Source organism: Aspergillus melleus, assembly GCF_016097325.1.
Source record: "Aspergillus melleus strain CBS 546.65 chromosome Unknown contig1, whole genome shotgun sequence".
Classification (NCBI taxonomy): domain Eukaryota; kingdom Fungi; phylum Ascomycota; class Eurotiomycetes; order Eurotiales; family Aspergillaceae; genus Aspergillus; species Aspergillus melleus.
Window position 1 is genome coordinate 6,667,827 of NW_025763370.1, and position 13,923 is coordinate 6,681,749.

Here is a 13,923-nt window from a genome sequence, read left to right on the forward strand (position 1 = left end):
TTCGCGACGGTCGTTCAGTCGGATTGTCCTCTGTACCCTTCTCTTTCCTCCTATTCCACTCTATATCTCTGTCCCCTCTTAGCCACAGTTCGACTGTACCAGTGGTACTGTTCACATCTCCCCCACCACCAACGGCCCGCCCACAACCAAAGTCACCCGCTGTCGTCATCCACGGTTCGCTCCAAAAGTCACCCGGGCACATGTCTCGATACGACGACTATCGCCGTTCTACCGGCCACCTGGAGCATGACTCCGACCGTTGGGACGCCGACCGTTTCTCTCGTGAGCGCCGCGAACGTCTGCACTCGCGCGGTCCCCCCGTGCTCGACCGACCCCGCCGCGTGGAAGATGACCGCTTCGAATACCGCATGCAAGAAAATGACCGATATGGTCCTCCTGCCCGCCGGTCGGACAGATTCTACGAAGATGACCATCTCGTTCATACTTCGGGCCCTCTCGTAACCTACGATCGTCGACGAGATAGTCCTCCGCCTCGACCCCGTCTTCTGCGACGCCAATCGTCCTTGGACACCTTCGATCGCATCCCCTCGCGCAAGCTCGATGAGTATTACTACCACGACCCCCCCGCTCGCGCTCCGGTCCGTCCTCCCCGCGAACCGGATTACTACGAGGAGATTCGTGTCGCGGACCCCGATCACTACGGCGATGAAGAATACCATGAGCGTGAGCGCGATCGCTTCCGGGACCGTCCCCGCCGCTCCACCAGCCGATTCCCAACGCGGGTCGTTGAGGAAGTTGAGATTGAGAAGCCATACCCTCGAAAGGGCAAGACTCGGATGCCTCGAAAGCTGGTCCACCCCGCGGCCGTTCGTGAGTTTGGTTACCCATACGAGGATGAGGTATGTCCTACATCGCGCCAGATCTTACCGGGAATTTGGAAGCTGACCGGCCATTAAAACAGGGTGATATGGTCATTATCCAGGTCGCACTCTCCAAGGAGCAAATCGACGATGTCATCAGCCGCAGTCGCCAGATGAAGCACCGGACCGGTGGTAAGTGACCACGTGCCCCCCTTCACGGAGGAAATCGCCCTTGTTAACAGTTCTTCTTAGCACGTATAATAGAGTCCTCGCCGTCCCCTGTTCGCGAGCGGCGCCGGGACCGACCTGTGGAGAAAATCGCCATGGAGCCCTATACCCCCAAGAACCACCATCACACTATGCTCATCGAGCCCGCGTCGTCGTCTTCCTCTAGACACCGATCGCACTCTCGCCATCCCCGCAACTATGACCTTTCCGAGAAGCGGCTGACCAGGACCGTCTCCCGCACCCGATCCATCTCGGTGCACGGTCGTCATCGTCGTCGGTCGTCGCCGGTGCGCATTCGCCATGATATGGAATCCGATCACGTTAACGCCGGGCCGCTCGCCATTATGATCCGGCCTTGCGACAGCGACGAGGATCTTCGCGAATACATGCCTCTGGAGCGACGGAGTCGGAGTCGGGGAGAAGTTATCCGAGACACGGAATTCATCAATGGCGACGGCGACCGCGAGGAGATCACCGAGGTGAAGAGGGACCGCAAGGGTAAGACATACCATTCGGTTGATTATAAGTCGCAAATGCTAACTGACAACATTTAGGCCCCAACTCCCGTATCGTCCGTGCCATGATGGCTACTCTGACTTAGACAACCCCTTCTGTTCGTTCTTTTGAATTCTGACGCGTTAGGAATGATTCACGGGTAATTTGATCTGATGTCTATTATTTCGGTTATGATTTCGTCTCATCTGGTTACTGGTTATCTACATGTAATATATCGGATCAGCAGGCCTGTGATTGTGTCTTTTCTTTCCTTCCGATTGACCTTTGCTTTTGATTTATCTACCGAGTACAATGCTCTTAATCGGTACTTAGTACGAGAATGTCTAGTCTAGAATATACCCTTGATGTTTTTACTAGAGCCTGTGTCGCGCGGACTAAATCTATCATAATTCATATTTGAGATCGACTATTATAGTCGAAGGATTTAATGTGAACATGTTTAGTTAATAACATATCAATCCTAACAGGACTTTGCATTCACTTTCTCTGTGATAAGATGTGATTTCTTGCACAAAGAAGACAAAGATATTCATTATTGAAGTATGAAAGGGACGTCACCATCTGTGGCGGTGCAGAACGTGTGCACCGCCACTGAAGAACGGGGCCTTGATGAGGCGGTGCGTGGCCTCGACTCCCTAAACAATAATCACTCCGACTGACAGATTGCCGTTTGGATCCCTTCCTTTTCTCCGCATCTTACAGAAACCGCCGACTGCGTTGCTCGTCACCATGGATAAGTTTCAGGCGTTCGGAAAGAACCTGAGGTGAGTTCTCCCCTGATAGTTAATTGCACTGCCTGTTTTCTACTACGTATTCCTGTCTCATCTCAACCCTCCCCTCCTTTCGCTTGCTCGAACACCCTCCCGATCGCCCACCCTCCTGCTGACATGTTTTAACCTCTTATTGCTCTGCGAGACAGTGCGAACTTTTCGCCCTTCGCTGCGCGCACGCAGCAGATGATTAAAGAGCAGCTGGGCCAGGCCGAAGACCGCACCCAACTCCCCGATGAGTACATCGAGCTCGAGAAGCGCGTGGATGCGCTGAAGCTGGTCCACCAGAAGCTTCTCCAGGTGACGTGAGTTTTTGAGTCCCTTGTCGAGGGGGTTTTCCCTCGCACTTGAATTGAAGATCTGCGGAACCAATCCCACTTACCTTTTCTGCTTTATCCCTCAATAGCTCCCAGTACTCCAACGAAGCTTACGACTACCCCCCCAACATCCGTGAATCCTTCAACGACCTCGGCCGCACCATCAGCGAGAAGGTCCAACTTCTCTCCCAGGCCGCCTCCCCCGCCGAGGCGCAGGCTGCGCTGTCCGCTCCCCCCGTCGACAAGCCGCAGCCCAAGACCTTCAACCACGCCATTGCCCGCGCCTCGCTGTCGGGGTCCCAGACGCTGGCGCAGAACTCCACCACCGGCGAAGATCCCCTGGCCTCGGCGCTGGAGAAGTATGCCCTCGCGTCGGAGAAGGTCGGCGAGGCCCGTCTGTCGCAGGACGCCCAGATCCAGTCGCGCTTCTTGGCCGGATGGAACACCACGCTGAACACGAACCTGATGTTCGCGGCTAAGGCCCGACGCAACGTCGAGAATGCCCGTCTCATGCTGGACTCGGTTAAGGCGAGCAAGAAGGCCCAGGCCAGAGGTGATCTGGACAACCTGAGCGAGGAGGCCCGTGCCGAGATCGAGCAGGCCGAGGATGAGTTCGTCGGTCAGACTGAGGAGGCTGTCAGCGTGATGAAGAATGTAAGTCTGCGCGGGATGATCTTTTGGAACGGAGTTTTGCTGACTGTCTCGCGTCAAAGGTCCTCGATACCCCCGAGCCCTTGAGAAACCTGGCGGATTTGATCGCCGCGCAGCTGGAGTTCCACAAGCGGGCATATGAGATTCTCAGTGAGCTGGCTCCTGTGGTCGATGGCTTGCAGGTTGAGCAAGAGGTATGATCTATATATGGCGAGGAACTGAAACAACGCTAACGTGACACTATCTAGGCCAGCTACCGCAAGAGCCGTGAGGGAGCTTAAGTTTCCTGACTCCGGTCTCCCCTGTTTCCTTTATGTCCTGCTTTATTTTTTGATGTGTTGTCTGTCTATCTGTGTCTGTCTGTCTCCCAGCTAGTCTTCCTACGATTTCCCCTGTTGCACTTGTGAAACAGATGTTTTTATATCCCGGTGGAGGATGTGTAATGCCTTATCGATGCGTAGTCAATTCGTCTTCTTCCCTCCAGTCCACGTGAGCCAATCTGTACCGTATCGTAAAGTCCACCCGCACCGCCACAGCGGCAGAATGACACCTCGCGGCCTGAGGCAGCCAGCCACCTAAGCCCACTCCGCCCGAAGCTCCGCGACCTTATCATCCCGGCGACCTTCCTGCTCGCGGTGGCACATTCGCAACGACGGAACTTGCATTCGCTCAGTCGATCCTCGCTTCTTTTACTACACTTGTCCTGGAACCGGATCCGCGTCGAAACCCGGCCTGCACCTCAACTTGACACTGTTCGTTCCACCGTGACCCTCCCAATCGATTGCGACTGGCATTACCTAGCTAGCTTGCGTTACTCCGCTGGGCTTGAATCTCGTTGACGGAGGCTAATCTAATCAGGTCGAGACACGGCACACTTAGCCAGCGAAGAACAAGCCACACGCACACGTACAGAGAGAGCACAGCAGGCTGGACCTACAACTGTGTCGTTTCCAGAATCGAAGCTTCATCATCCCCGAATCGGCCATAGCATACGCATACACGACGGAGCCCTGATATCGGGTGACGGGATAATCTATCTACCGCGGACGAAGAAAATCCAACGCAGAAAGACAGAAGGGTAAATCAATATGGCTAACGGGTGCGTTCCTCTCACGCTCCTGCGTCCCTCATCGAAGTCTTGTCCCCGGTTCGTCGGACTCGGTTCATGTTCAGTTCAATGCGGTTTTAAGTCGTCCATATTAAGGATGAACTACATCCTTCATATACCGAGATCCAGGACGGAGACATGAACCGGCCTGACACAAACCTGGAGATCCAATGCTAATTGATTTCCTTCTTTTCATATTTCAGGTGGAGTCTCATCATCGGCCTTGTCATCATCGTGATCGCATCCGTCCTGGCCTGGGTGTTCAGTCCTAAGGGGGAGAATCAGACGTGCGTGTCCTCCCTTCACCTTCCCCGTCTTATTCGGAAATGATACCCGGAGAATGAAGCGAAAGATACAGACGGAGAGAGATGAAGGGAAGAAAACAATACTAACACGAGTTCTTGAATCTAGTGTCTTCCGAAGCACGCTGATCCTATCGTTCGTTTCGTGTTATCTTATGTGGGGTACGTTGTTCATCCATCTATTTCTCTTCCCCTCTTTCCCTCCGATATATACGTCTGGTTTTACACCTGCCTGGTTGATTGACTGGTCGGCTAACATATTGTTTTAATTTATCTAGCAATCGTATTCCTAGCCCAATGGCATCCTCTCATCACGCCGAAGAGATCGAATATTAGACCCGAGCGGGTACCGCAGTGATTGATTCTTTGTTCTTGTTTGTTCGATTCGTTTGGACTTTGTGACTGTGAAGGATAGAGATGAGGGGCGGTATTATATTGCTTATTAGCTAGGTGGAGGGCCAAGAATTTGGGAGAGGGTGAGACCAGAGATTTGTTTGGCTTGATTTGGACTGAGTGAGTGGTACTGTCATATCTAGCATACCTGTTGGGCGGTTCTATTCTATACCTTTTCTTTTCTTTTGGCAGTTCCGCTATTCATGTATAATCTTCCAAATCTAGGGGTTGTCTTTCGTCTTTGCTTCTGATATCTCTCAACTCTTTAGTGTAGATTGCGTGGTAGATGTACCTATTTGATCAAACCGATCCTGTATTATCAATTAAATATACTTCATATAAGACACAAGTAGATATACCTATGTAGTTAGCCAACCCCCACAACCCCCAAAATAACCTTCTGCACCGTCCACCTCGCCAGCAGCCCCGTGACAGCCAACGCCATCGCGCGAAGATACCCACACCCCAACAAGATATACAGTGCCTCGATATTACTCAGCAGCACGAGATGCGTATCCGCTGCGCCCAGCGACAGCAACGATCCGGCCAGCTCGATCACATTGGCTAGGTAGTTCGTAGGTACGGAGGCCGGCATCAAATGGATCAGACTCTCCAAGAGGGTCGGCGACTCTGATGTCCCGGACAAGGCGGTTGTCGCGGAGGGTGTTAGGCTGTTTAGTGCTTGGGTGGGGAGGTCCGAGGAGGAGATGGATTGGCTGGTCTCGAGCGCGAGGGCGTGAGATGACTCTGATATGTTATTGTTGTTGTTGTTGCTGCCGCCACCATCTGGTCCCCAGATGACGAGTAGAATAGGGAAGAGTTTCACGCAGCTGCTGACGAGCAGGGCGGTGCTGATGGCGGTGGGACTTGCGGGTGATGGGGGCGGTAGGGGCTGGATGTTTTGCGTGGGAGCCGTGGAAGCACGACGCAGGGGTGGTGGTGGAGGAGGATGGGCGTAATGCGCTGGCGGTGGAGGATTGGTATTAAGGGTCGGGTTGTTGTCATTGCCTGTGCCGGCAGCACCATTTGTCGACGAACCATCCACAGCCGACGATTGCGAGTGCAGGCGAGGCGGGCTCAGGGCCGACGTCGACGTGGGCGATAACTGCGGTTGAGCGCCCGCCTGCGCAGGAAAAGAGGGAAAGACAGGTGTCGACGGGTGGGATGGTGTGTCGGTCGTGCTGTTGCCGCTGCTCTGGCCATTCTGCTCTAGCCCTCTAGGGACCGGGGCGAGAATCGAGGCCAGCAACCGGATCGTCAGATGGTGAGCGAGCGTGGCGAGGGCGTTCAGGCCCAGGAAGAAGAAGTATTGGATGACGATGGGCGCGCGCGCGAGGAACGTCGTGGATAGGGTCTGGGTTTTCTCGATGCGTGCCCACGTCAGGTAGACGTCGAATAGGAGGAGGAGAATGCCGAGACGAACGATCGAGCGCTGCGTGGTCATGGATAGGTCAGTTCCTGCGCGACAGATGTCCTGTAGAGCTTCGACTTACGTCGAATTGGTTATCGTCGCCTCCGAGTCGGTTGAATAGGAGGTGTCGGTATACCTGGAATTGTCAGACATTTGTTCAGTTTGGAACCAATCCACCTCTAATATTCCGGCATACCTGAGGCTTGATCAGGACAAGGTCTATGAAGATGACAACAAAGTCATATTCGACGTATTTGTCGGCGAATCGCTGGCAGCGCGGGCATTGCGTCAGGCGCACGCCTTTGCCCAACGACCGGTCATCTGCGCGACTGTAGGTGCTGTACAGATGCGAGACAGGGTAGGAGCATTCGATGCAGATGGGCATCGCGTCATGGACCGATTTTCATAGCAGGCTCCATGCTTCTAATGAATGGAGATAAGTAGTTGGAAGACGATTGGCGATGGACGGAGAAGGCGAGAATGCCGAAGGCGGTGAGAGACTCGATGGTCTAGAAATTCTATTGATAGATAGATCGCTTCGCTATATACAGATATGCCCGAACTATTTAGAAGCACTTGTTTTTGAAATCCATCCAAGAATAAACAGGAGAACTTTTTTTTTCCCCGTCAATCAATCACTCCGGTGTCATCAGCCCAGCTGGGCTCGATGCCGCGACACACGCCCTCGTAATCGCGGAAGAGTTGCGAATTCTCCGGCAATCCAGGGGTTGTCCAAAACATGGTCCAGTTCGTGTCGGCCAACTTCCACGTTCCCTCGGAACGCTCAAAATACCATTTGTTCACCGGGTTGTCCTTGCGGCTGCGCCAGCACACCCCCTGAGGGAAACAGGTCCGGACCATCGCATTGAACACGATGTCCGCCACGCCTCCTGCCCCTTGGCTGCGTTTCAGTACCGCAAACTTGTCCAAGTATGGAACCATACGAGCCTGACTCGCTTCACTTCCGTCATCCTCCACACCCGGAGGAAGCTCCCAGGTCAAGATAGCGCCCCCTTCATATTCTCCGGCGATGATCAGCCCGGCAAGCCGGTCGTTGACTCGGTTCAAGTAGTCCTGGACATCGAGCTTGCGGTTGAACGAATCTTCGATCAGACGTACCAAACGTGGCAGGTCAATGCTGGGGTCGTCCAGGCTCAATCGAGGGCGATTCTGCGCAGTCCACACCTCCACTCGCGGATCAGGGATCATAGTGAGTGGCATACCCCGCTTGACAAAGGTCGTGTGTAAGCTGGGTGTAAAAATGTTTCCCCGTCCGCCACTGATCGCTTCACGTCTGCTCATAGGCAGAGAAGACGACAATAAAGGCTTGTCGGTAAGCAAATTATGGATCAACGGGTTTCGTTGTCGTCGAGTGCCCACGGCGGACAGTGCCGGTGCAGCCTGCGGCGATCGGGCTGAGTTGGCGACTTCAGCCGGCGAAGTAATGATCCCGGACGATGCCGAGGGTAGCATAGCGAGAGCCTTCTGGGATAGGCGCAGGTTGTGTAGGTGATCGTCCACAAGGCTACCTTGTGCTGGAGTACGCTGCTTGACTCCACCAGTGGGCTCTGCCTGTGTTGAGCCAGGCCCTGTCGCTGCCGACTGCTGGGCTTGAAGTAACTGGGTTTCAATATCGTCGAATTCCTGCTCCATATTGATGAATACATGTGAGGTTTGCGGGCCACTGAATGCAGGGATGCCTCCAAGAGGGTCCAGTAGAATCACTCGATCTAGCGAGACTTCTTGCTGCAATCTTTTGATATTTTGGGCCGTAAGCCACGGGTCTTCATCGGGATGCGGGACGCTTGCAAGACCGGCCAGCTCTTTTGTAAGGGCGAGGAGAGCATCCTCGCCCGATAAAGTCACCGCTCGAGGGACATCTTCCGTGTAGGCGATCGGGGCGATAATGACCGTGTGCCCATCGCGGAGAGGGTTCAAAAGAGCCTTCCGCGATAGAACCGTCGGGGTATCCGGAGTTTTCGAGGGCAGAGTCAAAACCGAATCCAGGTGGGTGGATTTGGAATCGGGTTGGGCATCAACGGCAGCAGCGATGCGGTCTGCTTGGTCGGCGGCGATCTTTCGCGACGCATTCGCATCGTCCATGGGTCCCGGATCGACCACAACGCAGCAGCCCATGCCCAGGCGATTCAATTGCGCAAATGTCTTAGCTACTCCATGAACGACCGAGTCTTCTAGTTGCTGAGGGGCCTTGAGTTTGATCAAGGCCAGGTGTAGTCGCATCTCCGGTATCTCCTGCGGGGGAGGGGTAGGAGTTGAGTCATGCCTGAAGACCGGACTGTCGTAAACCGAGCGCGAGGCACCATAGAATGATCCCAGATTGACACCCGACGGCGACGAAAGAGCCACGGCCTCCTTACTTTGTTCAATGCTCGGTTTCGGAGGTGGGGTTGGGGAGTGTTGAGCTTTGAGACGGGCCAGATACGATTTGGCTTCACGCTTGGTAGATGCCGAGTTCAGTAGACTGAGGAAGAATTCCTATTGCCACAACAAAGCCATCGAGATCGATTAGTGATACACGCGCTATTGCGAAAAATGGGGTTGCACGGTTATCGTACGCGGTCCAGCAGCTTCTCCTTCGCCCGACGACCTAAACGATCATAGCTCTGGCTGGTGGAAGAGAAGTCGGCGCTCTGATTGATCGGTCGATCGGCGGAGGACGAAAAAAGACGACGAGTGTGGTAATCGAGTTTTGTGGTCGGCTGTCCATTGCAGATGGAAGCTTGATGTTGCTGCTGTTGCTGCTAGAGGAGCGACAAGAACGAGGTCAGAGCGAAATCCACACACAATCTTCCCAAACCAAACCCACCTTCAGCAGCGCGGACTTGGTCCGCGGCCAGTTCAGCACCCTAGAGCTCATGTTTCATTCTTGACAAAAACCAAGGAAACCGGGATCGAAAAGAGATACATAGGATGATTCAACGGGAAGAGAAGAAGAAAAAGAAGAAGAAAACAGGTTCGAAGAAAGGAATCGAGGAGACAGGGGAAGTTCACGAGGAAACTTGGGCAGCAGCAGCAACGGCGAGCGCGGGTCGGGGAAAGAAAAACGGACGAAAATGAGTCGCGGCGGAGAATGACGCATCTCGGGCGGCGCTCTGATTCGGTGCCGATAACGCTGATCGATAGCTGGGCCTCCACTTGCTTCTCCCCTTCTCCTCCTAGACTCTTAGATTATCTGCTAGCTAGTGTCACCACTGTCCATGCACAAGCTCCTTCTCCGTGCGCCTCTAGCCCTGCGCAGGTGCCAGGATGTTATTCTCGGTCCTCGTCAGTCGCTCGGAGCTGGTTCGAAACAGCCGCGGTAATCCCGTCTCTTCGTATGAAGCTTCGTCGACAGTCATCTTCGCAATCCCTTGCGCAGAGAGGAAAATCTGCGGCATCCCATGACCATTGAACCCGGCGATGATGAGCTGTCCGGGCTTGTGGGGAACATGTCCGAGGTGAGGCAGAGTGTCGGGGGTATCTCCCATAACTGGTTAAAGTCGGTTAATAAGAGAAACTGGGAGACGGGAAATCACAAATCATTGCAGGTAGATAGCACATACTTCCTGTCCAAACCCGGTCGGTGTAAGCTCCCGAATTCTCCCATCCATGAAAGCGCCGTTGCATGTAATTGTCAAAGTACCGCACAGCCGAGTCAATCACCCTACTATCGTCCGTGTTGTTGTACCAGTCCGTGGCATTGTGATAGAATGTCGATTTGGCTCCTCCCACGACGATGCTTCCATCCGGCCGGTGGATCAGGTAGTCATAATCCCAGGCGTTGGACCGAAAGGTGTACGAGCAGTTCTTTGCGTTCTCGGGCGGATTGGGCACCACAATTCGGCTACAGACTCCTCGCACTGGGACGATATGATTCTTGTACTGGGGTGCCAGGGCGGCGGTATAGGCGTTGCTGGCGAAAACCACCTTCTTGGCTCGGATGGATCCCCGACTTGTCTCAACCGTCCACTTTCCATCCACGCCGGGTGAATCCGAAACTCGGTGCACGGGGGTATATGTCTGGAGATTGGCTCCACCGAGCACCGCTCTTTTCAAAAGGTGCATCACGAGTTTGTACGGCCAAACGCGCCCCGTGCGATAACTAAAACATCCTCGCGCCCCTTTCACCCCGGAAACCTAGTGCCATTCAAGCGTCTGTCAGGCGTGGTCGGTACGAAGGAAAGGGGAGTCTTTTGATTCTTACGGCTTCTGCCGACGCTGACGGACTGAATTCCACATCTTTCACCCTCGTAGCACCTCGCGACAGGAGCAAATCGTACGCGGCCTTGGTTTTGGCGCAATGCTCATCGTCAAACTGCACGTCGAAAACTCGGTTCACATCTAGGTCGCATTCGATCTTCTCCCGCTCGATGAACGACTGCAGCTCTAAGAGGTGTTTCATTTCGAACTCCGCCACCTCCTCGGCTGCCTCGACTCCGTATTCAGCGGCCATGATACCAATCTGGTAGTACGGGTCAGGCTTGAGATGGCCCCCTATGTCGAAGCCATGGAATTAGCTCTTCTGTCACCATTTCATTTCCTGTTCTCTTGTTTCGTAGATTACCATTGCGACCCGTAGCCCCAGAACACGCCTGGCGTGCTTCCAGGATGACGACGGAGGGGCTCTGGGAGGACGACTTGCTCCGCTCGAGGCAGTGATAGGCAGTGGCAGCTCCCGCGAACCCAGCGCCGATGATCACGATGTCGGATTCATCAGGTAGAGCATCCGTCGAGCGGTGATTATCCAAGGGATGGGGCTCGGAGCGCCAGAAGGACGTCATGCCATGATCGACGGGAAATGGCTGGGACATCTTGGCGGATGGAAAGTTTGGATGAGTTGGACAGCGAGGACAGAGAAGAACGAAAGTACTTATGAAACGCGCCGTCGACGATAAGACCCCGAGGGGCTGCCACATCATCCAAGTCAGATGCGGAGAAGGTGGGATGGACGGCGCCCAATACATGTTCAGAGCAGGGGGTTTGGATCTAGATCCTGCCGTAAGACAATTATCAAATGGCCGCTCTTTTCTGCTTTTGTCATTCTGGTCGATTTGTCTGAATATAAATTATGTCACCGTGCATGCTGCACCATGCGAGTTATGACCCTCTTCAGCGTCGGACAGGTCATTTTTGTGCACGATCTATAGGCAGAGTAGCCATAACAGATCGATTTGAAATTGAGCCCACATGCTTGTGCTGATTTATCTTTTGCCAAAAACATTCTCTTCTACATATGTCCATGTTGTACTATACGAATCCGATATCGCCGTCTTATCGCCGCCCCGAAGAGGCACTAGTATCGCTCTAACCATACCATTTCTCTAACAGATTCACCCTCAATAGAATAATTCCAGCATAGTTCTCTACTTAGTAGAGCCATGGTTGAATAAGACAAAAGAACAAGGACCTTCCTTGCCCGTGCCCGCTCTTTCCCTTTTGCGACAGACTTCGTAGGTATAGTACTGCATGTACATCCTAGCAAAGTATTGCATCTGCGAGACAAGGTGCCTGGCAGTCATCTACTGCCCATCTACTTCTCTATAGTGTACTCCGAATACCGTGCGGTCACTCAGTCAACTCTGGGTCCAGCAAAGCTTCTGGAAGAGAATCCCGCGTTGTTCGAGTCTTATCGTCCGCATCAAGCTAAATCGACCCCCACCCTCTTCTAGCCTTTCCGAAGATTCGGACCCCTCGATTTATCGACTCTTTTTCATCCTTCAGCCAATCCCTTCGTCTATAATTTGTGTCCCCCTGCAACCTATCGTTATTCTCCCTTAAATTCGCCGCTTCAATAAATCTGTGTGAACTTGAACCTCCTCTAAATTCTCGAATTTTTTGGTCTTCCGTGCTCTTTTGTGGAGAAACTAAATAAACCATTTCACCTCTTCGCGACACTGCCGTAACCCTTGAAAGGAGATCCCACCCAGGAGATGTCTTCCGACTCCGCCGACAAACAATATCAAGAGGCGATCAACGGCCTGAAGCCGTTGTCGAATGTTGATTATACCTTGCCCGCGACGGGTTCCGACCTCTCGCGCTTGAGTGGCCGAGCGGACGTGGCCATAGCGAACGGTCTGTCCTTGGACGAAGTGGAAGACGACGACGAGGAAGAGGTCGACGAAGACTACGTCGCGGTGGATCATGACGACGTCAATGAATTCCCCTACTGGTTTCGTCGCCCGCCGGTGCACCACCGCACCAAGTTGGATGAGCTTCATCCCTTCGTTCAGGTCCTGACCGTGTCGAATAAGGAAGACTGCGTGGAGGTGGAACAAGCATTCCCGGAACAGGAGCGCTGCTCCCGAGACAAAGTATGGACCCAGACAGCGTTGATCGCAAAACATCGGCGACTAACTTGATACCTTCTTTCCAGTTCATTTACCGTCTCAACCGATGCCCCGAACTGTGCCTGGGTCTTTTCACCCTGCCCATCGTGAAGGACGGCGAGCCGAAGCCTCGTCCGATCCTGGTCGGACATATCGTTGCGACTCGAACCTCGACAGAGCTGGTCACCGATAAGTCCATGCAGCTGCCGGCGAACTGGAAGACCGACCGGTTCGCGGTCGAAGATGGCGAGACCGTTGGCCACGACGAATACGGCAGCACGATTGCGATTCACTCCCTGGCCGTTCGGCCTGAGCATCAAGGCAAGAAGGTCGCCAGCACCTTGATGAAGTCGTACGTCCAGAGAATTAAGGAGGCGCAAATCGCGGACCGTCTGTCCATCATCACGCACGACCACCTGGTATCGTTCTACGAGTCGTTCGGGTTCGAGAACCGCGGGCCTAGCAAGTGCCAGTTCGGCGGAGGAGGCTGGGTAGACTTGGTGAGTGTTGCCTTGTCCCGACAGAACATTTCAACCTTTCTCCTTATCTTTGATTCATTATGCTGACAGTACCCAGGTTCTCGAGTTCTCCCACCAAGAATAAGATCCCAATGGACTGATTCACCTTTATTTCTCCCCACCTCGGTTACCCTTCACCTTCCCCCCTTTATCACACTATATGATTTTTCTTACCGTTCTCTCACGCACAATTCCCATTCAATGGCTTATGCATGGATGTTTTTTTATGTTAATGTTATTACCCCTCCCCGGATTTGGTTTTACGTGGGTTAAGAGAGAAAAAGCAACGGAGTTCTGTTTGGCTACGACGATTCCGGAATGGATATTGACGATGATGAATCCCACGGCTGACGGTCTGGTTCGGTCAAGGTAAGGAGTCTTTGTATCATAGTCCATAGTCCTGCGGTAGTCAATGTATATGACATTGCCTGATCAACGAGAGCATTCAGAAAGTAGTTGTAGGAGGGAAGTCTGGCTCTCGGTTACTAAAAACGTTCCCCACATTTGCTCTCACCGCCCGCCAAAACTCTTGCCTCCGACCGCCCGGACTTAATATTTTTTT

General features: G+C 53.4%; 7 protein-coding genes across 9 annotated transcripts; 4 read left to right on the plus strand and 3 right to left on the minus strand.

Annotated features, from left to right (window-relative positions):
* Positions 1 to 200: 200 nt before the first annotated feature.
* Positions 201 to 1,021, plus strand: LDX57_002385 (uncharacterized protein; the record flags this gene model as incomplete). Its single annotated transcript, XM_046084034.1, has 2 exons — positions 201 to 860; positions 923 to 1,021. The coding sequence occupies 2 exons, from the start codon at positions 201 to 203 to the stop codon at positions 1,019 to 1,021; spliced, it is 759 nt and encodes a 252-aa protein (XP_045939997.1).
* Positions 1,022 to 1,144: 123 nt separating this feature from the next.
* LDX57_002386 (uncharacterized protein) lies at positions 1,145 to 1,650 on the plus strand (the record flags this gene model as incomplete). Its single annotated transcript, XM_046084035.1, has 2 exons — positions 1,145 to 1,547; positions 1,604 to 1,650. 2 exons carry the CDS (start codon positions 1,145 to 1,147, stop codon positions 1,648 to 1,650), a joined length of 450 nt encoding a protein of 149 aa, XP_045939998.1.
* A 644-nt stretch (positions 1,651 to 2,294) lies between these two features.
* Positions 2,295 to 3,584, plus strand: GVP36 (BAR domain-containing protein; the record flags this gene model as incomplete). Its single annotated transcript, XM_046084036.1, has 5 exons — positions 2,295 to 2,329; positions 2,485 to 2,640; positions 2,742 to 3,306; positions 3,366 to 3,497; positions 3,552 to 3,584. The coding sequence occupies 5 exons, from the start codon at positions 2,295 to 2,297 to the stop codon at positions 3,582 to 3,584; spliced, it is 921 nt and encodes a 306-aa protein (XP_045939999.1).
* Positions 3,585 to 5,473: 1,889 nt separating this feature from the next.
* LDX57_002388 (sterol homeostasis protein ARV1) lies at positions 5,474 to 6,902 on the minus strand (the record flags this gene model as incomplete). Its single annotated transcript, XM_046084037.1, has 3 exons — positions 5,474 to 6,538; positions 6,600 to 6,653; positions 6,714 to 6,902. 3 exons carry the CDS (start codon positions 6,900 to 6,902, stop codon positions 5,474 to 5,476), a joined length of 1,308 nt encoding a protein of 435 aa, XP_045940000.1.
* A 242-nt stretch (positions 6,903 to 7,144) lies between these two features.
* On the minus strand, positions 7,145 to 9,395 carry arg2 (acetyl-CoA:L-glutamate N-acetyltransferase; the record flags this gene model as incomplete). The annotated part of the gene is made up of 3 exons (XM_046084038.1): positions 7,145 to 9,013; positions 9,094 to 9,279; positions 9,345 to 9,395. The coding sequence occupies 3 exons, from the start codon at positions 9,393 to 9,395 to the stop codon at positions 7,145 to 7,147; spliced, it is 2,106 nt and encodes a 701-aa protein (XP_045940001.1).
* An 11-nt stretch (positions 9,396 to 9,406) lies between these two features.
* On the minus strand, positions 9,407 to 11,641 carry ARV1 (NAD(P)/FAD-dependent oxidoreductase). 3 transcript variants are annotated; one of them, XM_046084039.1, is made up of 4 exons: positions 11,082 to 11,641; positions 10,722 to 11,011; positions 10,081 to 10,654; positions 9,407 to 10,007 (listed from the first exon to the last, which is right to left on the minus strand). In XM_046084039.1, exons 1-4 carry the CDS (start codon positions 11,479 to 11,481, stop codon positions 9,763 to 9,765), a joined length of 1,509 nt encoding a protein of 502 aa, XP_045940002.1. In that variant the 5' UTR covers positions 11,482 to 11,641; the 3' UTR covers positions 9,407 to 9,762. The 3 variants fall into 3 exon arrangements, with proteins under 3 accessions (XP_045940002.1, XP_045940004.1, XP_045940003.1); XM_046084040.1 differs by having other exon boundaries at positions 9,407 to 10,654; XM_046084041.1 differs by having other exon boundaries at positions 10,722 to 11,641.
* A 553-nt stretch (positions 11,642 to 12,194) lies between these two features.
* On the plus strand, positions 12,195 to 13,787 carry LDX57_002391 (polyamine acetyltransferase). Its single transcript, XM_046084042.1, has 3 exons — positions 12,195 to 12,828; positions 12,891 to 13,343; positions 13,420 to 13,787. Exons 1-3 carry the CDS (start codon positions 12,448 to 12,450, stop codon positions 13,444 to 13,446), a joined length of 861 nt encoding a protein of 286 aa, XP_045940005.1. The 5' UTR covers positions 12,195 to 12,447; the 3' UTR covers positions 13,447 to 13,787.
* The last annotated feature ends 136 nt before the right edge of the window (positions 13,788 to 13,923 follow it).

What these genes read in the sequence shown, in the direction of transcription:
- ARV1 (XM_046084039.1), bottom strand. Translation starts at nt 11,481, where the DNA reads ATGTATTGGGCGCCGTCCATCCCACCTTCTCCGCATCTGACTTGGATG. An exon ending in CGTCAGCGTCGGCAGAAGCC is followed by an intron (nt 10,655 to 10,721) that starts GTAAGAATCAAA and finishes GAATGGCACTAG; the next exon opens with GTTTCCGGGGTGAAAGGGGC. An exon ending in CGACCGGGTTTGGACAGGAA is followed by an intron (nt 10,008 to 10,080) that starts GTATGTGCTATC and finishes GACTTTAACCAG; the next exon opens with TTATGGGAGATACCCCCGAC.
- LDX57_002391 (XM_046084042.1), top strand. Translation starts at nt 12,448, where the DNA reads ATGTCTTCCGACTCCGCCGACAAACAATATCAAGAGGCGATCAACGGC. An exon ending in AGCGCTGCTCCCGAGACAAA is followed by an intron (nt 12,829 to 12,890) that starts GTATGGACCCAG and finishes CCTTCTTTCCAG; the next exon opens with TTCATTTACCGTCTCAACCG. An exon ending in GAGGAGGCTGGGTAGACTTG is followed by an intron (nt 13,344 to 13,419) that starts GTGAGTGTTGCC and finishes GACAGTACCCAG; the next exon opens with GTTCTCGAGTTCTCCCACCA.